The sequence below is a fragment of the Aspergillus foveolatus genome (genome assembly GCF_047715535.1).
Source record: "Aspergillus foveolatus strain CBS 279.81 unplaced genomic scaffold BDW70scaffold_20, whole genome shotgun sequence".
Taxonomy (NCBI): domain Eukaryota; kingdom Fungi; phylum Ascomycota; class Eurotiomycetes; order Eurotiales; family Aspergillaceae; genus Aspergillus; species Aspergillus foveolatus.
In genome coordinates, this window is record NW_027396084.1 from 351,346 (window position 1) to 377,114 (window position 25,769).

The 25,769-nt window shown below is 50.9% G+C and overlaps 10 protein-coding genes across 10 annotated transcripts; 5 read left to right on the forward strand and 5 right to left on the reverse strand.

The window, feature by feature from the left end:
- Window positions 1–526: 526 nt before the first annotated feature.
- On the forward strand, window positions 527–3,139 carry BDW70DRAFT_149852 (UNC45-central domain-containing protein; the record flags this gene model as incomplete). Its single annotated transcript, XM_073739077.1, has 2 exons — window positions 527–607; window positions 722–3,139. 2 exons carry the CDS (start codon window positions 527–529, stop codon window positions 3,137–3,139), a joined length of 2,499 nt encoding a protein of 832 aa, XP_073596639.1.
- A 2,554-nt stretch (window positions 3,140–5,693) lies between these two features.
- Window positions 5,694–10,275, forward strand: BDW70DRAFT_135167 (glycerophosphocholine phosphodiesterase). Its single transcript, XM_073736640.1, has 4 exons — window positions 5,694–6,461; window positions 6,524–9,361; window positions 9,419–9,819; window positions 9,871–10,275. Exons 1-4 carry the CDS (start codon window positions 6,326–6,328, stop codon window positions 10,108–10,110), a joined length of 3,615 nt encoding a protein of 1,204 aa, XP_073596640.1. The 5' UTR covers window positions 5,694–6,325; the 3' UTR covers window positions 10,111–10,275.
- A 170-nt stretch (window positions 10,276–10,445) lies between these two features.
- On the forward strand, window positions 10,446–12,158 carry BDW70DRAFT_43030 (TFIIH/NER complex subunit TFB4). The gene is made up of 2 exons (XM_073743998.1): window positions 10,446–10,741; window positions 10,804–12,158. The coding sequence occupies exons 1-2, from the start codon at window positions 10,696–10,698 to the stop codon at window positions 11,934–11,936; spliced, it is 1,179 nt and encodes a 392-aa protein (XP_073596641.1). The 5' UTR covers window positions 10,446–10,695; the 3' UTR covers window positions 11,937–12,158.
- Window positions 12,159–12,595: 437 nt separating this feature from the next.
- Window positions 12,596–14,782, reverse strand: BDW70DRAFT_167812 (threonine aspartase 1). The gene is made up of 5 exons (XM_073742315.1): window positions 14,364–14,782; window positions 14,094–14,293; window positions 13,069–14,043; window positions 12,907–13,016; window positions 12,596–12,849 (listed from the first exon to the last, which is right to left on the reverse strand). The coding sequence occupies exons 1-5, from the start codon at window positions 14,471–14,473 to the stop codon at window positions 12,733–12,735; spliced, it is 1,512 nt and encodes a 503-aa protein (XP_073596642.1). The 5' UTR covers window positions 14,474–14,782; the 3' UTR covers window positions 12,596–12,732.
- Window positions 14,783–15,264: 482 nt separating this feature from the next.
- Window positions 15,265–17,065, forward strand: BDW70DRAFT_135171 (actin-related protein 3). The gene is made up of 4 exons (XM_073736641.1): window positions 15,265–15,474; window positions 15,553–15,575; window positions 15,656–16,005; window positions 16,077–17,065. Exons 1-4 carry the CDS (start codon window positions 15,440–15,442, stop codon window positions 16,971–16,973), a joined length of 1,305 nt encoding a protein of 434 aa, XP_073596643.1. The 5' UTR covers window positions 15,265–15,439; the 3' UTR covers window positions 16,974–17,065.
- A 34-nt stretch (window positions 17,066–17,099) lies between these two features.
- BDW70DRAFT_167814 (tRNA (uracil(54)-C(5))-methyltransferase) lies at window positions 17,100–18,836 on the reverse strand (the record flags this gene model as incomplete). The annotated part of the gene is made up of 1 exon (XM_073742316.1): window positions 17,100–18,836. The coding sequence occupies one exon, from the start codon at window positions 18,834–18,836 to the stop codon at window positions 17,100–17,102; it is 1,737 nt and encodes a 578-aa protein (XP_073596644.1).
- Window positions 18,837–19,013: 177 nt separating this feature from the next.
- Window positions 19,014–20,550, forward strand: BDW70DRAFT_135172 (mitochondrial 37S ribosomal protein uS5m). The gene is made up of 2 exons (XM_073736642.1): window positions 19,014–20,120; window positions 20,177–20,550. Exons 1-2 carry the CDS (start codon window positions 19,103–19,105, stop codon window positions 20,416–20,418), a joined length of 1,260 nt encoding a protein of 419 aa, XP_073596645.1. The 5' UTR covers window positions 19,014–19,102; the 3' UTR covers window positions 20,419–20,550.
- Window positions 20,551–20,724: 174 nt separating this feature from the next.
- BDW70DRAFT_159467 (DASH complex subunit DAD3 family protein) lies at window positions 20,725–21,246 on the reverse strand (the record flags this gene model as incomplete). Its single annotated transcript, XM_073740696.1, has 2 exons — window positions 20,725–20,997; window positions 21,073–21,246. 2 exons carry the CDS (start codon window positions 21,244–21,246, stop codon window positions 20,725–20,727), a joined length of 447 nt encoding a protein of 148 aa, XP_073596646.1.
- Window positions 21,247–22,694: 1,448 nt separating this feature from the next.
- On the reverse strand, window positions 22,695–23,137 carry BDW70DRAFT_43057 (uncharacterized protein). The gene has a single exon (XM_073743999.1). The coding sequence runs from the start codon at window positions 23,000–23,002 to the stop codon at window positions 22,760–22,762; it is 243 nt and encodes an 80-aa protein (XP_073596648.1). The 5' UTR covers window positions 23,003–23,137; the 3' UTR covers window positions 22,695–22,759.
- On the reverse strand, window positions 22,695–25,761 carry BDW70DRAFT_135173 (putative serine/threonine protein kinase (Nrc-2)). The gene is made up of 5 exons (XM_073736643.1): window positions 24,510–25,761; window positions 24,287–24,460; window positions 24,102–24,227; window positions 23,667–24,048; window positions 22,695–23,619 (listed from the first exon to the last, which is right to left on the reverse strand). The coding sequence occupies exons 1-5, from the start codon at window positions 25,408–25,410 to the stop codon at window positions 23,274–23,276; spliced, it is 1,929 nt and encodes a 642-aa protein (XP_073596647.1). The 5' UTR covers window positions 25,411–25,761; the 3' UTR covers window positions 22,695–23,273.
- Window positions 25,762–25,769: the final 8 nt, after the last annotated feature.

Sequence of the window (25,769 nt, forward strand, 5' to 3'; positions counted from 1 at the left end):
CGGCAAAGGACTTTATTACTTTATTACTGGAGTTGAAGCCTGGGGTTGAAGGAAATGAGATGAGATCTGGGTTTAGCCTGTATCCTGTCAAGATCCATTAGATTTGGGTGACTGCAGAAAGAGAAAAATTAAAAAAAAAAAAATAAAAGTACCCGCGGCGGTTCCAGACGGAGACCACGGACGGACAGCATCTACGCAGCATCTCTCAGTCCCCTCTCCCAGATAATAATCTATCATCCTCCCTTGTTGGCGCTGCTCTGCCTTCAGGTCAGCTTACTTGCAGCACGATCTTCATCTTCCTCTCCATGACTGCTGTCTTCCTTTATTTATCAACTGTCTCGGAGTGCGTGGGTTAATCTGTCTATCTTCTTCCACCCCTCCCCACCGCGACCATCCACATTCGCCTCCTAACGAGAAACTCAACAACATCCAACTGTACGAATCTTTCGACTTAAAACGGAGTGCCTATCCCTGGACGCCGAGACTCACGCAGGTACCTACGCGTTTCGCCCGCTCTCGAGCTGAAATGGTCCACGCCACAGGCGAGGAACGCGCCGTACACCTTTCACGAGAGGCTGTCGAGTTGAGAGATTCCGGGCATCATGAGGTACGCGACAAGTTCATATTTGCATCCTTTGCAGGGTCGTTCAACGTGGCTGATGCTGGGTGTGCTTGATATGACCCGTGCGTGGTGGCTGACGCATTCCGTGATGTAATATAGGCCGCTGTCCGAAATCTCCGAGAAGCACTCGCGCTCGCGCCCGATAATGCTACTGTCAAGGAAGCTTTCTTGAAGATTCAACATGAAGACGGAAACAGCCATCACTTACTCGAACTGTGCCGCAGTTATGCTATCCAGAAAGACGAAAAGGCTGGAAAAGACGCCGCCCGCTATCTTCGGACCGACGGCCTTGTCCCGCCGGAGAGTGTAGCGCTGGAGTGTGTGAAACTGCTGCTTTCATACCAGGCGCAGGCATTGTCTCCGCTCCAGGATGACATTATTGCGGGTCTCGTTCGCCAAAATGCCAGTGTTCGCCAGTATTTCTCCAGCCAGCTTCAAGTGTCAGTCACCACATTTTTCGATGATCTTTACGACCGGGGCGATGGAGCCGCCGTGTGCCTTGATACTGTAGTTTTGGATCACGCAGTCTGGCCTTCGGAGGAAGCACGTCTGCATTGTGAGCGAGAGCTCTTCCAGCTCTTTATCGCCAAGCTTATGGAATCGGGCCATGATCTGGACGGGCGATCGCTTAAGGGTATCGCTCGTCTTCTGGCTGTTGAGGCAGACCAGTTGCGAGATCTAATGGATGACGAGAGCCTTGATGTGGTTATAACGTCCTTGGATCACCGACTTCCCCTGGAGTGGAGAAGCCAGGCCACTTTGGCTACCGTCAAGTACCTGGAGTCTGCGAAGGAAGTTGGACAGAAGCAGTTTTCGCAAATCATTTCAGCCAAGCTAAGGAAGAACCGCGTTGACGACCTTACTGTTGCGTTTTCCGCTACAGCCGTCATCTTCCCTATTGCACCCGATGTTGCGGCCGATCTCTTTCTCTCTGAAGCCTTCATGGCCTCTTTGAAACCCCTCACTGCGAGGGATGCGAAAAGCCGCAGGATGGAAAAAGCCATTCTGGAGCTACTCAATGCTGCATGTATCAGCAGCACGAGTCGCGACGCCATTTCTAAGAGTCTCTCTGACTGGCTTTCTCATATTCTCACGAACGGCAGTGACGAGAGCTCCGAGCTGGCGGCAGTCATCCTGGCAAAGCTGCGAGCGTCTGCGAAGGACAGCAATGATACAGCTTCTAATGGTAAGGCTCAGAGCCACGACGGCAATGTTTCTGAGCTTGTTGACCGATTCAAGGGATTAATGTCTAGACAAGAGACTGAGCATATCTCGAACGCGATCGAAGGCTTAGCTTACTCTTCGATCAAACCGGAGGTTAAGGAACAACTCGCAGCAGATCAGAGTTTTTTGCGAGGATTGATCAAAGTCTTACAGGAGAAGTCTAACGAGACATCGATTCTTTACGGGGGTCTGATGATTATCTTGAATCTTACGCAGTTTCTTCCCAACTTATCTGAGGAGCAAAAGAAAATCTCTCAGCTCAAATCCTACGCCGAAGCAAACGCCAAAGCGGCGCAGAATGGTCCGAATGTTCTCGAGGATGATAAGCATGTCATAGCTCGTTGTGCCGCTGTAGTTGATGCAGGAGTGGTTCCTCTCTTGGTGGCGTGCGGCAGGAATACGGCCCCCTCAAATCATGAGCTCATCGGCCGTATACTTCTCTCTCTCTCTCGCAATCCCAAGTCACGCGGTACCCTAGCACAGCAAGGTGCGGCCAAACTATTACTCGGTCTTGCCGTCAACTCTAATGCAAGCAACACCAACATCCTGAACGCGTCGCACGCGCTCGCACGCATTCTTATCTCCGTCAACCCCTCGCATGTCTTCCCGCTCTCAGGCTATCCCCATGTTACTTCGGCTATACGACCCTTGGTCGCTCTTCTCGCTTCTCCCGAAGTCACCAGTGTAACAGCAGAACAGCCACTGGACATGTTGCCGGTGTTTGAAAGCCTCCTTGCACTCACGAATCTAGCCTCTCATCCTGATTCAGCGGCTGCAGAGGCTATCGTCCGTCACGCTTGGCCGCAAGTGGAAGAATTACTCCTTTCCAAGAATCCCTTGATTCAGCGAGCCGCTTGCGAGTTGGTTTGTAACCTGATGACCTGCGAATCCGGGGTCATCAAAATGGCCGACGGCACCAAGCGAGCTGCCCAACGTCTACATATCTTGCTCGCTCTCACAGATACCGATGACCTTACCACGCGACAGGCTGCTGGCGGTGCTTTAGCTATGCTGACAGAGTTTGATCCGGTCATTGCCGGGGTACTCGATCGACCGCGCGGTGTCGAGCTTCTGCTCAACCTCTGCCAGGAAGAAGACGATGGCCTTATCCACCGCGGAATCACCTGCGTACGCAATCTGACTTGCGCCGCCTCTGGCGACAATAGGCGTCGCGCCATAGAAGCCGTGAAGAAAGCCAAAGGCGTCGAGATTCTGAGCAACATGTTGAAGAAGACGCGGAACCAGCTGATCCTCCAGATTGGCGTCGAGGCATTAAAGCCCCTGGTGGAGTGATAGGCGGCGGCAGCACTTAACACTCGAGTTTAAGCTTTTCTTGATGAAGTGATGAACCCAGTACCGTAATTTGCCTTTCATAGACCCTCTTACTTTCACTTTTCCCTTGCCTTTGCTTTGTTTTTCTCATCTTTATTTTCGGAGTCATTGATACAGCAGTGGACTGTTTATGGTTGTGTTGCTACGGCGCGTTTGGCACGGGTTTGTTGAAGGCGTTCTTGAGCTTACATTATCTCTTATAATTCTTACATATGATTACTCAATGTTGACTAGAGGGACCAAATTGTTAGAGCGGTTCGCCGGTTACAACTCCAGATCAATGTCTCTGCCTCATACGATCGGCTCAAGGTTGCTTGGCGTAGCGGTTGCCCAACACAGGTGCTGATACGGGTATGACCAGTTCATATTATGGAATGCGAAGCTGGAGGACCGATATCCCACGCGCGCCTGGGATTGAACCCTGTCGCTTGCGTCGACACCCTCTGGTCTAGAGACTGCATGCTAAAATCATTATCAAGCTCGCCTGTTCCTTTAGACATTGGACCGTGCAAGTGGTGCGAATACCATCTACCTCTACGGAGTACTTCATATTTCACTGACAGAGTCCTTTCCTCACTAACTGCCTCTTCTGCTGCAGAATACGCACAAAGTAATTTTCCATCCTCAAGGACAACTGTTGACCTATTAAACAAATACACGACAGGGATCCAAGTATAAGCGGGCTTCCAATGCTACTGATGCAAAGCTGAAGGTGTCCATCCCTGGATTATGGCTGTAATTTTAGAGTTATCATTGGTATGAAGGTGATCGATAAGGTAGTACCGGTAATGTGCCTGAGACTGCGACTATGGTTTTTGGATGCCTCGTGCCGGCTTTGACTTGTCTTTGGATAAGGGATAGCGGGGTTGGGATGGTCCGTAAGGGGGCAAGATACTAAAAATACGTTCGGAGCCGTGAAGCTCAATATGCGCCTCTTCTGGTGGATCTAGTGTTAACGTGTTTCTTGCGCAGAAAACCATTGGGACTGGTCAAGGGTCAAGGGGCTGCATCTGTTTGACAATGGAATAATATTTATATACCTGGTGTTGGTAACGGATGATCTGACCGGCCTGAGATCGAATGCGTAGGAGCATCCCCAGTTCGACATATAGTCCACTAACTTGTCTGGAAGTCTATGTTTCTGTTCTGGGGTTGCAAGAGATCAGAGACCAGTGCCCGGACTTGCCCGGCCTATAATATGCGTGGCACTCGTTGCCTCGTTGAGGCCAAAGTCAAATCTCTTGGGGACGGGGGTTCCGTCTTGCTACCTAAACTACCCAAGAAGCCAAAGTGTAGCGTTCTCGCTGCGCATGATGTACCTATCACTGTAAGGTTGGCGGCGGGGACGTGGCATTGGCTCGTCGCATCTTCACAAGCAAGCCAGACGCTTCCATACTCGAACTGGAATTCGGTGTGGAAGTCCATTCCCCTCATGACAAAGGAACGATTCGCAGGGAGTCACTGAAAGGTTGTTGGATAAAGGACAAGGCGCACCGTTGCGCAGGTGGCTGACTCTGGAGAGCAGTGCAGTCACATTGGCCTTGTTAAGGAGGGAGGTTATTTCTCTTGTTCTGTTTCGCAGGCTAGGGGGAAGGCGCGCGTACCTAAGCTTTTTTTCCTCCTGATAGAGATATCAGTAGCAACTCTACTTGGATATTGCTATACTGATCACCTCCCGCATTTATGATAATTCCCGTCAACATCTCTGCGTAGCGCAGAGATTTGCTATCGCTGAGGATACATTCTCCTTCAGCACCAACGGCATGTTTGATGCAGTGTTCGACATCACACCTCCACCTAGCCGTGGGACTCATTCTTCCGGCTAGTACGGAGTTGGTAAAGGGAGCTGCAGCTATCTGAGGTCATTCCCGGTAGCTTTCTCCACGGCAGTTCCCAATCGTTGAGCTTTCTCCCCCACGTTTGGACCTGGTCCAGGTCATCTGAGCTCATAGCGTCTCCACGAGGGGCGATTGGGAGTCGGGACGCGGCCAGAGCGATGACGAAAAAGTACGTCGAGCGGTCTACAGATATCAGATAGCTATAAGAACTAGTACCAAGGCGATTCGCCCTCTACACTCATCCCTTGTCCTATCGCTGCTTCTTTCCATCAGAGCACCTCAGCGTCTCATTTGCGATCAATTCTTTATATTGTGACCTACGACTCGATATTTTCACCATTTACCCCGGAGCTAGCTAAACCAAGACTCACAGACTCCGAGCGTCTGGTAAGGTACGTACATAAGTAGATGTTTCAAGTTCCAAGTTCTGTTCCAAGTTCTATTCCGAGTTGTGTTTCGTGTTTCTTGTTTGATCTGCGTACCTTAAAGAGTGCCTCCTGAGCACTCCGTACTGTTCCGTGCATCGCCCTTGATGTGCCGGGAGGGCTGTTCCTGGGAAGCCATGGCAAATCAAAGCTGGTTTGGCGGCCACGCCCAGCAGTACAGCCTGGGGAACCGACCTTCGGCGCGCATCCCTGGACCATGGCTAATCTCTTCGAATTCATCCACCGTTGAGCCCCGTCTCGCCACTCGTCATGCCTAGTGCTCAGCATGGCGACGCTTACTTGTCGAGAAGGCGATTCTAGCCAAATTCACCGCTCCACAAGGCCCCGTTGATCGGTGATCCGGTGGTTCTAATCCTCGGCGCGTTGACCGCATCCTTTTTGTCTTCAAATTTCTGTTGCTTCTTTCTCTCGCCAGCTTCCACGTGCTGACCATTGTTCATCGTCACTAGCTGCTTTCTTCCGCCCGCCTTGCCCCTTGTACCGATACGTTCGTTTCCCTCCGAGGCTTCTCACCTCTATATCCGACGGAGGGGTCTCAGGTCTCCCGTCTCCCAACATACAATCTCTATTCTAGTTCTTGCTGGGAACTGACACATGGCGGCCTTGTCTTCAAAGCTCTCTTTTTTTCTCTCTTGTACCCGTCACTTCTCTATCTGTTAATCCTTCGTCGCGTTTCCGTTGTCTGAGCGAGTTGTTGCGCCGCGTTGCAGATACCAACGCCCACAAAAAAAAAAAATACAAAATCCCCAAAAAAAGGAAAAGGAGCGCCCGTTGCCCGTCCATTTCCTGGAGCTTTTATCGGATCTGTGTATTTTGTGCGGTCTTTCTGGATTCACTGCAGGATTTGAGATACTCCCACAGCCATGAAGTTTGGACGCAATTTGCCCAGAAACGTGGTACCGGAATGGAGCTCTTCTTACATTCGGTACAAGGCGTTGAAGAAACTCATCAAATCCCTGGCGGACCGTGTGAGGGCAGGTCACGAGGCAGATCTTGCCGGTGAGCCACCTTTGTTGCGTCTTCTGGACCGCCCGGCGGCCCTCCTAACCCTCGCGCTCTAGGCTTCTTCTACTCCCTCGACCGGAATCTCGAGGATGTTGACCACTTTTATAACAAGAAGTATGCCGATTTCTCTCGTCGTCTGAAACTTCTATCGGACCGCTACGCACATAACTTGGATGGGAGTCATTTGGATACGGACGATGTGGAGGATCTCTTAGCCGCATTGCTCGAGCTGCGCGGACAATTCCGCAAGCTGCAATGGTATGGCGAAGTCAACCGTCGCGGGTTCAACAAGATCACCAAGAAGCTGGACAAGAAGGTGGGAGCGCAGGCGCAGCAGAAGTACCTTGAGACAAAGGTGGAGCCTCTGCCATTTGCCTCGAACACGCGGGTTACGGAAGCATTGAAGAAAATCAATGACTGGTTATCCGCCCTTGGTGATCAGAAGACCTTTGATGATGCCAGTTCAACGCACTCTTCCCTTTCCCTCAAAAGGGGCCCGTCCCGTCCCAACCTGAACCTGCCGGCAAACACTCTTCTTACCATTGACGACGCGTTGCGCAAGGACGATACTCATGTTGTTCTGGAGCTGCTAGAAGATTTGAAGGCGGCTGCGGACGAAGCGGGTGAGGACGTCTTTCCAAAGGTCCTTCGAAGCCTTCTTCAGCGGGCCATTCATTATCGCTCCAAAGCATGCATTTCAGCCGTTATTGGCCGTTCTGGCTCCCTTGAGGAAGAAGACGATATTAACAAACGCAACTGTATCCATCGTTTAGTGATTGCGATTGGTCGCGCCCAGACCACCACTGACTCTGAACAGTCGGCCTCAATGGTCTTGGATTTCCCCATGGATACCTCAAACTACATTACTCCTGCCGCCCTTCCGACACTTCAGCCCCCTCGTTCATTTGCGAAGGAGTCGGATCATGTGCAGCACTTGACTCGGTCTGACCCTGCGGTCTCGGTTCTGGAGTATTTGCTAGACCACCTGCGACCAGACCAACGCGAGTCTCTGCTTTCGAAGGATATGTCTGGTCGCACCCCATTGCACTATGCTGCGCAGTATGGTTTCAGGGTTGTCTGTGAAGTAATCATTGAACACCTGCAAGCCTGGGATATGTTCGACGTCAGCGAGGGAATTGATGGGCCGCGCTGGCAGGACAATGACGGTTGGGCGCCGCTTCATCTCAGCGTTGTTGGTGGTCACCCTCTGACTACCCAGGCCCTACTTAAAGCTGAGAACTGGAAAGGGCAGATCCAAGACAAAGCGGAGATTCGAAAGCACGTTTCGAGGTCAAGTGCAGTGCTCGCACTGGCCGTCAAGGCTAATTTCATCGATATTGTTCAGCTACTTGTTGACGCTAAGGTTGATATCAACTATCAGGACCAACAAGGTGAAACCGCGCTGCACGTTGCGGCTCGCTTTGACCATGAAAAGTGCGCCCGCATTCTGCTCAAGGGTAACGAGGTTCAGAAAGCAGACACCGAACTTGCTGAAAGCACTTACTCTTGGACCCCACTTTTCATTGCGTGCGTTGATGGCTCGTTAAGTGTCGTCGAGGCCCTGATTGAAGCTGGTGCCGACCTTGAAAGGTTGGATTCCTCTGGCTGGACTGCAAAGGAACACGCGGCCCTGCGTGGACATCTTGACGTGGCCAGATGCCTTGCGAAGGTGACTCCTGAACCTGAGCTTTCCGAAGAACCTGCCTTGACTGTACCCACTGCCTCTGGTCCTACTACTTCGGGTCCCTTGTCGTCACAGCCTCAGTCATCTCTGATGGAGAAAAAATCTAACGGAGGGAGCACTACAGGGAGTTCTCCCTCCCGGAATCCTGAACCTGTTAAATCATTTGGACATCGGTATCTCACCGGCGAGGCCATGATCCTAGTCAGTTTGGGCACCATGGACACTCGAAAGCACGTCCACGCCGTGAACCTTGACCGTATTCCCATGGAGAACGCTCACGCTACTCAGTTGGACACTGCTTTGTCTATCGTCGTCTCTGCGAATGGGGCGCACGGAGAACCCGAAATTATCGATCTTCCTGTGCAAGAGAACATCTCAACTGAACCAATTGTATTCCATGCAGCAGACCCAAGCAAAGTTAGGCTGCTATTCGACCTTGTTCCTACGTACTCAGGCTCGAAGGACCAAATAGTGGGGCGAGGTGTTGCGTTGCTTTCTAGCGTGAGGCCAAGTGTGGGATCCCACCGTACTAACCTTCAAGGCGACTCTACTGTACCTATCGTTGCTGCTAATACCTTGGAAGTGATTGGTTCCATTACATTCAACTTCTTGGTCATTACACCTTTCAAGCACCCGAACATGTCCATCAACAGGGAGCAGACCTACTGGAGGAGTATGTCGTCAACAATGGTCATTGGACATCGCGGCCTGGGCAAGAATTTTGCTACTCGAAATTCATTGCAACTTGGCGAGAATACCATACAGTCCTTCATCGCAGCTGCGAACCTGGGCGCTTCATACGTCGAATTTGATATCCAGCTCACAAAGGATCACGTTCCAGTCATTTACCATGATTTCCTCGTCAGCGAAACAGGTATTGACGCTCCAGTTCACACCTTGACGCTCGAACAGTTCCTCCAACTTGGCGAGCGAGGCACGACTCGAACACCTGGGTCTCCTGGCCAGATTGCCATCGGAGGTACTGAACGAAGCAAGACCCCTCCCTTGCCTCCTCGCCATAGATCAATGTCTGTGGGCGGTACAGAGAGCGATCTTTCCGAACTCAACGAAAGAATTAAGCATACCCGCGATTTCAAGAAAAAGGGGTTCAAAGGAAACAGCAGAGGCAATCATATTCAAGCCCCTTTTGCTACTCTGGAAGAGCTGTTCAAGAAACTGCCTCAGAACGTTGGATTCAACATGGAGTTGAGTAAGTCTTATCCATTGTCAGGTATATTCATGGTTCGGCCGCTAATCAAGACTGAAGAATATCCCATGCTCTACGAGAGTGAGGAGGAGGAGATGGACACATATGCCGTTGAGCTGAATTCCTTCGTTGACACTGTCCTCGAGAAGGTATATACGTTGGGCCAGGGCCGGAACATGATCTTCTCGAGCTTCAACCCTGATATTTGCTTGCTTTTGTCCTTCAAGCAGCCGTCAATTCCCGTCCTTTTCCTGACAGATTCCGGATCCAGCCCTATTGGAGATATCCGAGCTAGCAGCTTACAAGAGGCGATCCGTTTCGCCTCTCGATGGAACTTGCTCGGCGTGGTGACGCAGGCAGAATGCCTTGTGCTCTGCCCGCGTCTCATCCGCGTGGTTAAAGAGTCTGGTCTCGTCTGCGTATCCTATGGCACATCCAACAACGATCCTCATAAGGTCAAGGTAAGCTTCTGAGCACAGCTTGGCTTCTGGACCTCTCTAACATCATTTTAGCTCCAAGCCGCCGAAGGAATTGATGCGGTTATCGTCGACTCTGTCCTAGCCATCCGAAAAGGTCTCACGGAGCACGAAGGCAAAAACGGTTTCACACCGGGACCTACTCCACACGCTAGTCCACTCAGCCAACCGACTATCAATGCCGCTCTCAAGGATGCTCACAGGATTCCGGTTCTGAATAATACAGAGGAGAAAGACAACTATCTCCAAGTCAAGTCGGACGCTGCTTCGCTATGAATGAAGTTCTGCCTCAACATTCAAAGCGTCGCGTGTTCAGTGTGTTCAGTTGAATTTAGATATACATCGTGTCACCATGATCCGTTTAGATACTTAATTGTTCATATCTCATATTAATCTCAGCGAGTATTTAGTTAAAAGATCTGCTCGTTTGCTTGCATAAAATTTCATGTTCTTTTAAACCCTTACAACAAATTATGCCTGGCCTTGCACTCTTTACTGGGCTACTACACTTCATGACTAGTGTTGAGTGTAAAATAGTGCGATATCACGTGCGCGCATGCCACTTTTTTTGAACTGAGTCCGGAGCTTTTAGGTAACTCCGACGATCAACTACAGAGGGTGCAGGTGCTTCATCATCCCCATATTCTTTTTTCAAGAGGGTTCAGTGTAATTCAGTTGTCAAATATAGACAGAAAAACCTTGGATCTGCCTATTGGGAGATTCTACTGGTCATCGTCCATGATGTTCGTCTCTCTCAATTGAAATAACAACCACAGCTGCGCCATACCTGGTACACGCGAATCTCCTCACTGGCTTCAGCTACACTGCCTATCTTCCCTTTGAGTCGTCTGATCTGCGAATATGAACGCCGTAGATGCGACCGAGCACTATGGGACGAGTGCGCATGGTTAGAACCATTTCCCGCATCTACAACCTCACGAACGTTCTCTGATGACGAATTGACTCTAGACCCTGCACCGTCCCTACTAACGGTCATCATCGACACAAATCCTCATGCCTGGGCGTTACTTGAGCAAAATGAGAAGAATCAGCTCTCCTTCTCAACCGCGCTCGCCAACATTCTCGTCTTCCTCAACGCCCATCTCGCCTGTAACTACGCAAACGAAGTCGCCGTTGTCGCCTCCCACACTCACAAAGCCGCATGGCTCTATCCCTCCCCAAAATCACCAACGACACCCGCAGACTCAGACGGCGACGTTGCAATGAGTAATAATAACCATATGAGCACCGGTGGTGGCAGTGGCAGACCCAGCCAAGTGAACAAATACCGCCCGTTTCGAATCGTCGAGGAGCAAGTGACATCCAATCTCCGACACCTGGTAGACTCGACCACCCGTGATGATCTAGACAGTGGCGCCTCAACAATGATGGCCGGCGCACTTACCCTAGCCCTCAGCCACATCAACCGTCGCACAATTGCCTGGGCTGAAGCTCACGGAGGCGGCGATGCTTCCTCCCTCTCGCGCTCTGGTGACCCAGACACAAGCACAACGTCCATGATAGCTCGACGCTCCACAACCACCACCGCGACAAACGACGGCGCCGCCGAGGGTCTACAGTCTCGCATCCTCATTATCTCCGTCAGCAGCGCGACCGGCTCCGCGCACCAATACATCCCAATCATGAACGGCATCTTCGCCTGCCAGCGCCTGCACATCCCCATCGACGTGTGCAAACTCAGTGGCGACACCGTCTTCCTACAACAAGCCTCCGATGCAACAAAGGGAATCTACATGTCCCTTACCGAGCCCCGCGGTTTACTGCAGTATCTAATGATGGCGTTCCTCCCGGACCAACGATCCCGCAAACACCTAATCCTTCCGACACGAGTTGATGTGGACTTCCGCGCCGCGTGTTTCTGCCACAGACGCGTTGTGGATATTGGATTCGTTTGCTCGATCTGTCTGAGTATCTTCTGTGAACCACCGGAGAACGGCGATTGCTTGACTTGCGGCACGCATCTGGATACGGGCGACTACGGCGCGAAACCGGCGGTTGTGGTAAGGAAAAAGAAGAAGAAGAAGATTAGACCAAATGGGGTCTCTGCTACGCCTACGCCGACCCCGACGCCGGGGCCTTGATTCATCCTGGCGTCGAAGATGACTCTGATTTTGGGCTTCCAGTGATACTCTGAGTTATTATCACGAAGGTTGAAGCTTAAAGGCTTCCGAATTGAAGAAAAGGGGGCGAGGTCCCCCTCGCAAACTGGAATGATCCTTTAATATACCTATTCGGAGAGACTCTCTCGAAATTAGCAATTGCAAACGCATATCATACTAAACTCTTGGTGAGCTGCGCAAACCGACGCCCCGAGGGTTGGCACATATAGCACCCAATCTGTTGGGAGCCCAGTATAAGACAGACCATTACTGGTTTATGACGATGACGGCAAGAGAGCCCGGTATACCGCATCAAAGATCGGTCTACGTGGTATTGAATATACGAGAATTTGAAACCAGATTGTTCGTTCTGGACAGCAGATCAATTGCAGATATAACGCCGATTTAATCACCCTACGTTTATAGTCATGCCACTGATGGAATAATGGATGATGAAATCTGAATCAGATAAACAATATAAATAATTTGGCTCAGCATACACAGCAAGACCGAATTAGAACCAGCACGTCTCAGTGAAGCATATTCAAAGGCGCCAAAGCGACGAATTATAATATAGCAGCAACAGCAGAGCATTGTACAACTGAGTACAAGCATTTGTAGGGACCACAGATGCAAACCGCTATCAGAAAGACATGGGTATTCGCAAGAATAGGTAGTTCCAGGAGAAGGTCCAGGCAAACGAAAGATAGGCTAGCGTTGTCTAGGATCTAGGATCGATGAAATGTCTTGAATGCGCCAAAGACTTCTGTTCCTGGGTTCATGCAAGTTTCTTAACCCGGAAGGCCTTTCCACCTTGCGCGATGCTTCCGTTCCCATTACTGCGAGACATGACAGAAGCCGGTTTTTTATCTTCGCTGCTCATATTTGCCAGAACCTAAGAGTCACTACAGTCAGGAAGGCCCATGGTAACATAGAAAGTCAAAGAACGTACGAAAGAGTCGGTGTTGTGTGCGAAGTATAGATATATCCCATCTACCGTCCGCTTGACAGTCATGATCCCAACAGAGCCCTCACAATGGCTGGCTTTTACACCTGGATGGCCTAAAAAAATAAAATTTAGCATTCGAAAAATAAAGGTCACAAGTCTGATTACCCATAAAATCCGCTGCGATCATTGCTCCCATGGCTTCGTCCTCAAGCACTTCTTCAAAGGTACCATCAGAACGTTTTCGATGACTATAATAGACCCGCGAAGCACAGGTACTTGCGGCCAAGGTGGTAGCGATGTGCTCCCCAGTGCCTGAAGTGACACTCGCAACGCAGGTCTTTTCAGGGTCATTCGGGTCGACGGGGATGACACTGGTGCCAATTCCGTTAAGAGCCGCAGGACCAATTCTACCCTTGTGCTTCATTCCAATCCCACCAGAAGAAGAGCCTGCTGCGATGTGCCCAAAGCTGTCCACAGCTATAGCCCCCACGGTATCACTGACACGATCCTCTGTGCAGCCGAAAAAGTCGGAGTGTGATCCATCGCGGCCATGGGATGGAAGAGACGATGAATCGACATCCATCTGCCCTGCGTGCATGCCGGCCCTCAGCGGGTTGGGCTGCAGGATTGTGTTTCTAAACGAGTTGAGGCTTGATCGAATTGGAGACATGCCACCGCCTGAGGTGTCACTTTTAGCTTTTGTTATGCCAGCTGGAACCTGGTTATCTGATGCCAACTGCATGCCACTGGGTGTATTTATTGCACTAGCGTGATTCGAGTCCACATGAGGGCTAACGGAGCTTGTTGATGTTGATTGTGTGCTGGAAGGGCTCGCGGGCAACCGAGACGGATGACCCCTAACTGCACGACGGTAATAGACATTGTCGATTTCGTTCGAGCCTTGTGACCGAGCCCTTTGTCGGCTATCAGCTTCTTTGAGCTCCCTTTGCCATTGCAACCACCTCTGTCTTGCTGGAGTTGATATCAGCCCATCGTGGGGGAGGACTACAAGCCCTAGTTCATACGCATAGTCCGTAGCACCGGGTCCCACAAGAAAGTTCGGAGGCACGCGATGTAATGTCAGAGGCTCTTTTGACGCTTCAAGGATCGCACGCGCAAGCGAGATAGGATTTTTCACCTCTAGGCATGCCATTAGCCCGATACCTTCAACGTCAGCAGGTAGGACTTACGCGCGACGGCACCAACAGCGCCGCTCCGGCCAAGGTGGTCGACCACAGTAGCATCACATTCAACAGTCCCCTCAATAGTCGTGTTACTACCGTAGCCGGCGTTGGTGATTTCGGCATCCTCAAGGTACATAATTGCGATTTCAACGGCGTCGACCGCTGAGCCACCGTTGAGGAGTATGCCCATTGCCATCTTAGCTGCACTGTCCGACATCAGCGCCTGCAGTGAGACGTATGTACAATGGGTAGACCGCAAAAGAAGCAGACACTCACCCTTCGCACACCTTCAAATGTGGTTTCTCGAAATCGCGTCGGTGATAACCGGCACCGGCGTGGATGAAGATGGCCGATACATATTTTCCTCCTTTTTTTGAGCGATTCATCGTGGCCTGGATTGTCTGCTGGACAAAACGGTATAGTTGAAAGACAAAGAGAAACAAAGCTGGAAATGCCGAGTTGTCACTGGGGCATTGCACAGCTGACGACTAATAGAACTGATGCGAGTGAATTTATGGGTACAGTGAGTAGGCTGCTGGCTCCGCGCTAGGAATACCTCCAACACAATTGTGCAGAGGAAATCAGGGAGAATAAAGGAGAGGCTCAAAGAGTGAGTATGTATAAGATGAGGCCTCGCTTCCGAGAGCTATTCGCTGTAGGGTATGAAGGCACGCTGCACCTCTTAAGGCAGAGAGTAAGAATGTAGAGAGGAACCGAAGGATGCAAATTAGGGAAAGATAATGTGCAAGGAGATCTGTATTAGGGGGGCCTGAACATGCAGAGGTAAAGTGTTCAGGGAGCTACCAGTCCGCGTTGACGGCATTGAGCTGTTGACTGCGGGTGCCTTCCTTTACCCAGGCTCTACGAGTGAGAGGGCAGCTGCCTCTTCAGAGAACAAGCACGGTGCTCAACTCGAATCGACATGAAGAGCACTAGGAATCTAGTACACATTAACCTTTCCTTTCACATTCAGTTCACAGCAATCGCAACGTCCTCAACGCGGTGTTATAGAGAGCTTCAGGCCGCTTATAGATTCTTCTGAGATACCTCCAGCCACAGTTGCTGCGGGAATGTGGCTTGTGAACGACAGTGGCTGACAGTACCATCACGTGGCTACCTGTAACATTACGTATTGGGGCCACCGCCTGCTCTACTAATCCGCCTGCCTGCCCACCTCCATACCTCTAGCGTGAGCCCCCTCCTCGCTCCTCTGTCCTGTTTTTCTATCCTTCTTATTCTCTTTTTTTTTTTGCAAATAATCCCCAGGCCTGCCTTCCCATCCAGGCCTACTGAGCGACGGTCTTCTTACGAATTGGTAGCCAGGGGGAGTGTGTGCGCCCCAACCATTCGCCATGGCGAACCAAACCCCGGCCGTTGTCATGGACAAGTATGTCATTTCCAACGAGATATTGAAGCTTTTTAACGAATTGTGAACTGTGACTGATCGTATGCTCTCGTCTTGTAGCGGGACTGGTTATTCCAAGCTAGGTAGATACGCTCAGCTACCCCAGTCCAACATACCCCCGCATTGGGACCCTTGGACCCGGACTAGCTGACAGCCTCTATAGGTTTCGCCGGTAACGACTCGCCCTCTTTCGTCTTCCCAACTGCAATTGCTACAAAGGCTGGTGCTGGAAGTACCGGAGGCGGCTCGCGGCCCGCTGTTGCCAACAAACCTTCATTCTTGTCCTCTGGCGGAGGTGGACATCTGTCTGCAAAGCGCGGTACAGAGGACCTAGACTTCTTTATTGGTGACGAAGCTCTTGCGGCTGCCAGTGGTCCTGGGTACGGCATCAACTACCCCATCCGTCATGGACAGATTGAGAATTGGGATCACATGGAGCGGTTCTGGTCGAACTCGATCTTCAAGTACCTGCGCGTCGAGCCCGAGGACCACTACTTTTTACTTACTGAGCCTGTATGTTCTGAAACTTATCCTGCACTCGAAACGAGTGCTTGAGCAGTCACTGATTAATAACTCGCCAACAGCCGATGAACCCGCCGGAGAACCGTGAGAGCACCGCCGAAATCATGTTTGAGTCGTTCAACTGCGCCGGTCTATACATTGCTGTCCAAGCTGTGCTCGCGTTGGCTGCCTCTTGGACTTCCTCTAAAGTCACCGATCGATCGCTTACCGGAACAGTCATTGACTCTGGTGATGGTGTCACCCACGTTATTCCTGTCGCAGAAGGCTACGTCATCGGATCTTCTATCAAGAGCATTCCGATTGCCGGTCGAGACATTACCTACTTTGTACAAAGCTTGCTTCGCGACCGAGGCGAGCCTGATAGCAGCCTAAAGACGGCGGAGAGGGTGAAAGAGGAATACTGTTATGTGTCCCCTGACATTGTCAAGGAGTTTGCGCGATACGACCGGGAACCAGATCGATTCCTAAAGCACACTGTGACTTCGCCCAACGGCCGTAGCGTGACCATTGACGTCGGATACGAGCGGTTCCTTGCCCCCGAGATCTTTTTTAACCCCGAAATCTACTCCTCCGACTTTTTGACTCCGCTCCCCGTTGTTGTCGATGGCGTTATCCAGTCATCTCCGATCGACGTCCGAAGAGGTCTCTATAAGAACATTGTGCTTTCCGGTGGTTCCACTCTTTACAAGGATTTCGGCCGACGTCTGCAACGCGATATTCGACACTTGGTCGATGCGCGTATTCGCGCTTCGGAAGCCCGCAGCGGAGGAGCACGGAGTGGCGGTCTAGACGTTGCTGTTGTGACGCATAAGAGACAGAGACACGGCCCATGGTTTGGCGGCAGTCTGCTGGGTCAGACTCCTGAATTCCGCAGCTACTGCCATACCAAGGCAGAGTACGATGAAATCGGTCCCAGCATTGTCCGGAGGTTCGCCCTTCTTGGTGGCCCTGGCACCTAGTTTTAGAGTTGTCTCTTTGCGCATTATCCTGTCTATAGTATCTAGCAATAAAATTCTCGTCAGAGTACATATCCTGCGAAATGAGACTTTTATACCCGAATGCCGCTGGCACCTCTTCATAGCGCCCTACGCGACAACCTTATTCAACACGGCAACGCCCTCCACATGCCCCGTCTGCGGAAAGAAGTCAAATCCGCGAATACTTTCAATATTATACCTGACCCCCGTCTTCTCATCCCCTTGCACCATAACCGCCACATCTCTCGCCTGCGTGTGTACATTACAGCTGACATACACGACCCTCCTCGGCCCGTACGCCAGCAACTGCCTCAGGAAATCCTCACTGCATCCCTTGCGCGGCGGATCAATAACCAGCAACGTCTGATCGGCCGGGTAGGGCACATCTTTGAAGAGCACCGCAGCATCAGCAGCGGCAAATCCTGTATTAGGCAAGTTATTTGCACGCGCATTTTCGCGCGCCGATACAATAGAGTCACCGGCCACATCAACGCCCAGGCTCGATTTGAATAGCGGAGAGAGCGTTATCGTGAAGAGACCGGAGCCGGAGTAGGCGTCCAGGAGGTATTTAATGGGGGTACCAGATTTGTCGGAGGTCGGGGTAAGGGCATGTTCGCGGATGTACTCTGTGAAGCCGGAAAGGATGGAGTTGTTGTTCTGGAAGAAGGCACCGGCTTTATTGGTGAAGAGGTAGTCGTCGATGTATTCAACTGAGGTGGCGTTTTGATCTGTCACGCACCGTTTCTCTTCGCTATAGTTTGGTCGATCCAGGGTGATGACGTCGCCTGATTCTTGGTGTGGTTTGTTCTTGTTTTCGTAGGTGATTACGGTTGGTTTTGTGGCGGAGGCAGGGTCGGCGTCTGTCGAGCTCTTGGGTATGCGGGAGGTTGTTTCGCGCAGTAGGATTGTAGCGCCCTTCTTGTACTGTTGCAAGTTTTCCGCTACCTTCTTCCTCTCGCTCTTGAGCCCTGCTCTGATGATGTCTGTGCCAAGGGGGCAGTCTTCGATATCTAGGTGTCGGCGCTGGTTCTTGTATGTGAAGCCAATGGGCGGTACTTGGGGCTCTCCGGCGTCATTGCGTTTTGGAGGTGGAAAGTGCGGTGTGAGCTTAGTTCTGTACCCGTATTGCAGGGGAGACGGGAAAGTATCCCCAATGGCAGGAATCAGTTCCGGAATGAGGCCGGAGAAGTTGGCGTACGCCTTCTCCACGATGCGCTTCTTATGCGCCAGCTGGTCCTCATAGGATAGCATCTGCAGCTGACAACCCGAGCATTTGCCAAAGTATTTGCATCCAATTGCGTCGTCTCGCCGTTGCGGACCGGGCTCAATAACCTTGATAAAGTCCGTCACGCTGTAGGATAGGGCATTGACGTGCCGCACGACTTTCACAAGGGCCTTGTCCCCGGGAACAGTGAAGGGGACGACATAGACATGGTCACCATTCTCGGAAAGCGCAAGCCCATCACCCGTCGAGGATATTTCGGCGACTGTCACTTCGATCTCTGTAAAGGGTTCTGGGAGCGTAGGCTGCGGGGGAGTAGCATCGGCTGGGCTGCCGTCTCGCTTGCTTTTCAGCAGTCTGTCAACGTCGGCTTGTAGGACTTCGTCAAACTCGTTTGACTTCTCCTTTCGCTGCTTGGCCGGGTTCCTCTTCTGCCGCTTGGGGGCGTTTCGGTGGTTTTGTTTCGGTGCCTCCATTATCGGGGAAATATGCACATTCCGCTGCTGCAGAGAAATTGGGCTCGATTTTGGCGAAGCAAGCAGCTGGACCGGAGAGGGACGAGAGGAGCAGTATTGAAAGTATTGAAATTGGCAACGAACAGGTAGTCGCAGAAAGCGAAACATGTGTATATTCCTAAATTATGGAGAAGAAAAGCAGCATCAAAAATGAAGAAGAGAAAGTCGAGTAATGGGCGGAAATCCATCCAAGCAAAAAAAGACGGGCCCTGATTGGCCGAATCGGGTGCTGAGCTGAGATTTTCTCTCCGTCTGCCGGCCTCAACTTATCCTCCACCATCCTCCGATTCAACCCCCGTCCTCCACACTCCACACCTTTCGATACTACCTCTGCTGCCCTGGACCTCAGAGGGGCGCGGAGCCGACTGGTAAATATGAGTTTCGCCCGTCCCGCCAGGTGTCTGTTTTGTAGCTTCTCACGCGCCGCTGCAAACAGCCCTCGCGTGCCTCGTCGCCAATTCCAATTGTCCGCCACGCAATTCGCCGACAAGCCCAGCAAAAAGCCTGTCGAAAATGGCGTGGCTCTTAAACAGCTCTCGCAAGAGATGAAGCCGGATGATTTCAAGCCATACACAGAGGAGGAAAAGGCCTACCTGAAGAAACACTACACGCCTGAGCAATTCGCCGCGATTGAAGCTGGCGAGGCGGCCATTGATCCAAAGGATATGGCAGAGCAGTTCCGGATTCGCAAAGATCCGATGAAGCTCACTTATCTCGATGACTTTTCGGTAATCGAACCCGGCGTTGATAAACACGTCCGCGCCCCCGAAGGCAACAGCGATTACAATGCAACTCTCAAAACCGAAGACGACTTCGTGGACGACTTTGCCAAGTTCATCGCTGAGATGCCGGAAGATGCCTCAATCTCAGACTGGGTGCGCTTTGCGGAGACGAACCGTATGACAATTGGAAAGGAGGAGAACGAGTTGAACCCGAACAGTTCTCTCGTGCCGGACCTGTTCCAGCCTGGGGAGACTCTTGATGGGCCCAGTAAGAAGCCTCACAAATACTACGACGCGAGGCGGAGCAATTCTGCCAAGAAGGACGAAGAACCGAGTGAGGCGTTAAAAGTCCTCATGAAGAACACCGGGTACAGCTTATCTGACATCTCGTCCCTCAGGACGAAGGCTCTTGTCGTGAAACAAGTTACAAACCAGACCCGTCTCGGTAAAGTGAACAGCACATATATCCTAACTGTCGCCGGTAATGGCAACGGTCTCCTTGGTATTGGCGAAGGAAAGTCACAGGAAGCCACGGACGCAAGGGTCCAATCGCTATACCGTGCTATTAGAAACATGAAACCTGTTCCGCGGTACGAGAACCGCACGATCTTTGGCGATGTGAGGGGCAAAGTGGGCGCCGTTGAGCTGAAACTGATGACCCGTCCTCCCGGTAAGTTTCTCAATACTCCATTTTCGCTCGGCGCAAAGCTAACAAGGTCAATCTAGGTTTTGGACTCCGCTGCCAAAGCTTGATTTACGAGATGTGCCGAGCAGCCGGTATTAGCGACATTGCGGCTCGTGTCGAGCGAGCCAGAAACCCGATGAACACGGTGAAAGCCGCATACGAAGCCCTGATGAGCCAGCGCGATCCGGAGGAGATTGCCCGTGCCCGAGGCAAGAAGCTGGTTGATGTGCGCAAGGTCTACTACTCAGGAAGAGAAGACCGGCCACGTCAACTCCAGTACTAGATTACTGCTATCATTGTACGATTATGCTGCGGGCGCATTGTCTGGTTTCCAGTTCGAGGTTTCTGGTTACGTCCTGACGATGTATATAATATCTCCTGATTTTCAGCAGTTTACCAATGTATTTGTACTAAGAATCGACAAATTAAGTCCCATCCATTTAATGTCGAATTTGAAGCATTTCATAAACACCGCCGAAGGGGTATAACCAAAGCTAGACTAAAAAACCCAGACCCAGAACAACCTGATCAGATCTATGTAGACCCATTCCAAGAAACGCCCAACCCCCAGCTCAACCGTTTGCGTTGGTTAGTACTGCTGATAACTCATGTCCCCCTCCCCCATATAGATCCCCTCCTCTCCCACATTCATAGTTCCCGTGGCATACTCCTGCCCCTCATCTTGCTGCTGCTGTTGCTGCTGCCACTCTCCCTCGTTGACAATCTGTTCCTGCAACAGGATACTGTAAACGCTCGCCTTGAGCAGCGTATATACAGTCGCCGTCTTTCGCTCTAATTGTCTGAGTCCGTCGAGTGTGATTGTGGTCGGCGAGTCCGCGAGCTCAGCGAGTTTGGCGGAGAGCTATGCGCACACGCAACAAAATTAGCCACTGATTGCACATAAAGAGGCGAGAAATAGGTAGGGTGTTAAGTGTACCTTATTCACATTGCCAAGTAACCGAGCATACTCGTCAAGGACTTCCTGTTCCAGATCAGAGACGAGCGGGTGGGAGGGGCGGAGGAAAGCGTTTTCTGTGCTGGAGACGTTGTCCAGGGGCGGGTCGATTGGGGGCGTTGTGCTTCGGGAAGGGATTGGAGTTGTTTCTGACATTTCGCGTTGTTGTTCGACTGAGGAAGTGAGCTAGCTGGCTTTGGAATTGAGGTTGTTTTGCTGTGTTTATGTGGTTGCGGTTTGGTGGGGAAGTTTCAACGCGTCCGCTTGCTATCAGCCAACAAGCTTTGACTGATACAAAGTATAACCGGGAACAAGGACTAGGTATATTAGATTTTGTGAACAAGAGCCAGAATTTCAGTCTATTTGTTAGTGCGTACTTTGCTTCTGGACTCTAGCTGCACTGGCCTCCCAAAACAGATATTAGGTGAGTGCCTGAAGCACTTATGTTGTTAAATCATATTTCTTAGCATCCTGAAAACCAATCCAACTGCACAACTAGGATCTTACAACCTTTGTAACATTAGAATCTAGAGGGCTAAACAGCCATTTCAAATCCCGTAACTTTGATGTTAGATGAGCAGTTAGAACAATCTTCAAAGTGAGCTTGTAGTTTCGACCAGAACGAAAAAGCTATGCCTTGGCTATTAGCCAGAGTGATTCAAGTGAATCAAGCTGTTACCTGCAAATCCGATTTCGCCAATAAGATCTCCTCCTGACCTAGAATATATCCAAGCAGAAAATTGTAGCTGGATCCAAGCTAGTTACTGGTAGTATGCCTTCCCAGATGATGCTATATGCAAAGCCCTCGACTCCAGTCGCCAGCAGCTCTCTCAACTTTACAAGCCCTTGCTCATCCAGTCAATCAACTTTACTGAACTGCTTATACAAGCTATGAATGGTCTTAGTGAGGTACACATATCTAAGATGTTTATCTCGTAGAAGAGCAGCGTGAGCCCCAACTCTGACAGTTGCTCGCAATCCTTTGCATCCCACTTTTTGCCCCGATCGTGTTATAGTAGGGTATAGAATAACGATTGACATTAGGTAGCTGTGTTGGAACTTCAAGGCAAACATCTTAAGCTTTGCAATGTCCTGCTTTCTTCAGTGCCCTTGCAAATGTCCTTTTCTGAGTTCGTCTCATCCATATCGTCGCAGACTTCGTCTTCGGAACAGGTATAGTCAACGTAATAGCTGGGCTCATTCTCATCAAATGAACGATCGTCGTCACTGTGGGATAGTTAAACTCGCTGCCACTGATATAACGCTGCCGTCATTAGACGATCTCTTATTAGTATACTCGGACTCCCTGAAATCAAGGATTTTCACTGGGGTTGGCGTCCGACTTCCGAGGAACTGTTGACTGTTTGTATGCGGTAGGCGTTGACGCCTGGTTATCGAAAGACGATACACAATGATGAAGTTTGCACTGCTTGTTGCTTGAGACTCACCCAATTCGAGAGCCCGATCGATTCCTGGAGAGAGTTACTAGGAAGATGTGGGCGGCCTTTTCTACGCTACGCGAGAATTCGCTTGATCTCCCTGAGAACTGCGACACTCATGGAACAGACAACCCAGAAATACGAAGAAATAGGTATAATAGTTGGGTAGAATTGCAGTTTTGTGATTGAAATAGATGATTGGAAGTCCCCGGCGATTTGCTCAACCAGACTTATCTGACAAATAGGGGGAGCGAAAGCGCTTTGATACTAAAAATAAAAAATAACACAAAGAAAGAGGCAATCACAGGATGTGATTTAGACGAAACACAGTAGAACAGGAGTGTTGCGAAGCATGACCCGAGATCGCTAGCGCCGAGTTCCGCAAGAATGACATGTAAGTAGTCGAGGCTAGGCGACAACTGACTGCGAGACGGGAAATGATGTGGTAAGATGGAACAAGGATAGTATACCATGGCTTCAGTCCAAAGACAGGCATTGAAGTAGCATATGCAAAGCGCAAACTTGAAGCAAATCAATATCCACCCAAGATGGTTTCCAGCAAACTGGTGGGACGGGTCCCACGAAAAATCTAAACGCCTCAAAACGCCGAGTAAAAGTGAAAGACTTCGAATACAGATTAACTTTCATGCATCATAATCGTGAAATGATAGCAATACAGGGTACGCTCGAACAGTTTCGTCTATCATGCAGGAGCGGCGAATGTTGTACCGTGGTCTGAGCCGATTAAAAGTCGCCGTCGTGGTGAAGAGTAACGCTGTTGAACTCTTCAAAGGGGTCTGCTATTTCGCCGTTGGGCGTGGCGAGGCCGGAATTCAAGGGAACGCCCTTCATCTTGGAAGGGTTCTTTTCGCCAATGTCAACGCTTGCGCTTTCTTTGACATTGCGGAAGTTAACTGTCTCATTTCCGCGGCTCTGGTGAGGGATCATGGGCGGTTTCATATGGCGAATTAATGCCCACTGCGTTTGCCGGAAGAAGGGGTGAGTTTTAACATCCGAGGCGCCAGCTCGAGCCCCAAGACGCTTTGTCTCGTCTTTGATCAGTAGCTTACGGATCAAGGATTTGCAAATGCTGTAACTTGGTTAGCACTGCGACTAACAAGATTTCGGCTAACATACTTGGATATTTGTTGTGCACCTCCTTGTTCTGGAAACGGTACTTCGTCGCGGAGAATATTACCAAAGGTTGCATTCCTGTTTTTGCCCTTGAAGGGCGTCGTTCCGTAGAGCATCTCGTAGATCAGGATGCCCAGAGTCCACCAATCTACAGCACTGGTGTGGCCGCACCCTTTGATCACCTCCGGCGCAATGTACTCTTCGGTGCCAACAAAGGAGTTGGTCCTGAAATCGGCAATACAAGACTTGGTGTCAATTGTAGGGAGAGAGGTGTTGGAATTGCCGCTTCGTGCGGGAATCATGGTAGGTGCACCCCCTGGTCCTGACTGTTTCGAGAGATCGAAATCCGAAAGCATAATATGCCCCGATTGATGTAGCAGAATATCTGCGAGAAGGACGAGTCAGTTGTTTATTCACGAACAAGCTTGGGATGCCCACTTTCTGGCTTCAAATCACGGTAGATAAATCCCATCAGATGGAGATACTCAAGGGCGGCGGTGACCTCGGCTGCATAAAATCGAGCAGCGTCTTCAGAAATGCATTTTCCGGGCCGAGTTTGGAGAGCTATGAGTACGAAGTGACATCAGCAAGCACGTAGCACCAAGTTGGCAGCACGATCATACCTCGGAAGAACTCCCCGCCGCTGCAGTATTCCATACAAAGGTATAGATAGTCCTCTGACTGGAAAGAGTGATATAAGGTAACAATAAAGGGATGATTACTGGTGGCGAGAATTTCCTGTTCTGCCAGTGCACGTTTGATCTTGTTCCGCTTAATCATTTCCTTCTTACTGAGAACTGCCCACTGTCAGTCCGGCTCGCTCTTACAAGGACTGCATAAACTTACCCTTCATGGCATATAAGCGTGTCGACTTCTTTTCCCTAACCAGATAAACTTTGCCGACATCGCCTTTGCCGATGAGCTTGATCTTGTCAAAGCTAGCGGGTCCGACCTCCACATTTCGTACTTTGATCGAGTTGGAGCTGTATGTTCGACGGAAACCACCGCTGGAAGTGCGAACTTGAGTGACAGCAGGAAGTTTGCCGGAGCCAGGTTGCGGAACGGTAAGATTTCCATCCTGATCTGTGTTTGAGCTCACCTCGACCAGACCGACAGGGGAGCCTGCAGCTCCCGAGTGTACCAGAGGTTCCTTACCCAGCTCTGCAGTCTGGGGTCGGCCATCTGAATCGGTAGCAGTAAACAAGCCCTGGGCGTTCGGAGCCGAAGCAACACGGCGTAGTTTCCGGGCGAGTTCCTCTTTGTTGGCTGTGGTAGCTTGTTCCGCCGCTGAAACACCATCAACTTGTAACTCTGGGGTGTCTGGAGGCGAAGAGGGTATCGAGCCGTCGTTGCGATGTTGCAGGGCGGGCTGGCCCTGGTGGACGAAGTAGGGATTTGCTGTCGCGGTCGGGGAGATTGCTTCGTCTAACGGATTTCCCTCACTGGCAACCGTAGCAGAGCGGTTGCGACCAATCATTGGGAGGAATCGCGACTGTCGGAAGGTGGATTTAGGCTCATGTTTGACAGGGGTCGAGGAACCGGTATCCCGGTCAGAGCTGTTGGCGTGGTTGCTGGATTGATGATGAGATGTGCTGCTTGAGCTGTTGATGCGGAAAAAGTTCTTAATCTTTGTCGGTAAATGGCTTGAATCGTTGGGGTGCTTCTTGGTAGGCATGGATAGACCTGGATGACCTCCACGTTTCTCGTTTGCCGCAGGGGACGGACTGGAAGCAAAAAGCTGCGTCATCCCCACAACACTGCCTAATCAAACCCGAGAGGACTTGCGAGTAGAGCACTCGTGCCTATCCAAGACGGAGACGAGCGGTAATAGATGAAGGCGTGATATCAAAGATAATTTGATTCGGCGACGAGGCCTGAAGGGGTGAAGGAGCGCGGGGGAAGGGAGGTGATATTGGCGACGTGGAATTAGGAAATTTGGAGAGGCATAAGGAAGGGGGCGGTGAAATAGGAGGAGTCGGAGTTGATGAACGAGAAGTTGTATGCGAAAAAGAGGGACGGAGAGATCGTATAAAGAGCGGAGGCGAGATGAAGCGATTAACCGTGGGATGGTCAACCCATCAAGAACGGCGGATTGACTACTGCTCG

Bases quoted from the DNA above. Each gene is read 5' to 3' on its own strand.
- BDW70DRAFT_135167 (XM_073736640.1), top strand. From the start codon at position 6,326: ATGAAGTTTGGACGCAATTTGCCCAGAAACGTGGTACCGGAATGGAGC. The intron at 9,362-9,418 runs GTAAGTCTTATC...TCAAGACTGAAG, and splicing joins TGGATTCAACATGGAGTTGA to AATATCCCATGCTCTACGAG. The intron at 9,820-9,870 runs GTAAGCTTCTGA...ACATCATTTTAG, and splicing joins ACGATCCTCATAAGGTCAAG to CTCCAAGCCGCCGAAGGAAT.
- BDW70DRAFT_43030 (XM_073743998.1), top strand. From the start codon at position 10,696: ATGAACGCCGTAGATGCGACCGAGCACTATGGGACGAGTGCGCATG. The intron at 10,742-10,803 runs GTTAGAACCATT...AATTGACTCTAG, and splicing joins CTATGGGACGAGTGCGCATG to ACCCTGCACCGTCCCTACTA.
- BDW70DRAFT_167812 (XM_073742315.1), bottom strand. From the start codon at position 14,473: ATGAATCGCTCAAAAAAAGGAGGAAAATATGTATCGGCCATCTTCATC. The intron at 13,017-13,068 runs GTAATCAGACTT...TTATTTTTTTAG, and splicing joins GATCGCAGCGGATTTTATGG to GCCATCCAGGTGTAAAAGCC. The intron at 12,850-12,906 runs GTACGTTCTTTG...AGTGACTCTTAG, and splicing joins CACACAACACCGACTCTTTC to GTTCTGGCAAATATGAGCAG.
- BDW70DRAFT_135171 (XM_073736641.1), top strand. From the start codon at position 15,440: ATGGCGAACCAAACCCCGGCCGTTGTCATGGACAA. The intron at 15,475-15,552 runs GTATGTCATTTC...CTCGTCTTGTAG, and splicing joins CCGGCCGTTGTCATGGACAA to CGGGACTGGTTATTCCAAGC. The intron at 15,576-15,655 runs GTAGATACGCTC...CAGCCTCTATAG, and splicing joins GACTGGTTATTCCAAGCTAG to GTTTCGCCGGTAACGACTCG.
- BDW70DRAFT_135172 (XM_073736642.1), top strand. From the start codon at position 19,103: ATGAGTTTCGCCCGTCCCGCCAGGTGTCTGTTTTGTAGCTTCTCACGC. The intron at 20,121-20,176 runs GTAAGTTTCTCA...AGGTCAATCTAG, and splicing joins ACTGATGACCCGTCCTCCCG to GTTTTGGACTCCGCTGCCAA.
- BDW70DRAFT_43057 (XM_073743999.1), bottom strand. From the start codon at position 23,002: ATGGTATACTATCCTTGTTCCATCTTACCACATCATTTCCCGTCTCGC.
- BDW70DRAFT_135173 (XM_073736643.1), bottom strand. From the start codon at position 25,410: ATGACGCAGCTTTTTGCTTCCAGTCCGTCCCCTGCGGCAAACGAGAAA. The intron at 24,049-24,101 runs GTGGGCATCCCA...TCCTTCTCGCAG, and splicing joins CCGTGATTTGAAGCCAGAAA to ATATTCTGCTACATCAATCG. The intron at 23,620-23,666 runs GTATGTTAGCCG...ACCAAGTTACAG, and splicing joins GGTGCACAACAAATATCCAA to CATTTGCAAATCCTTGATCC.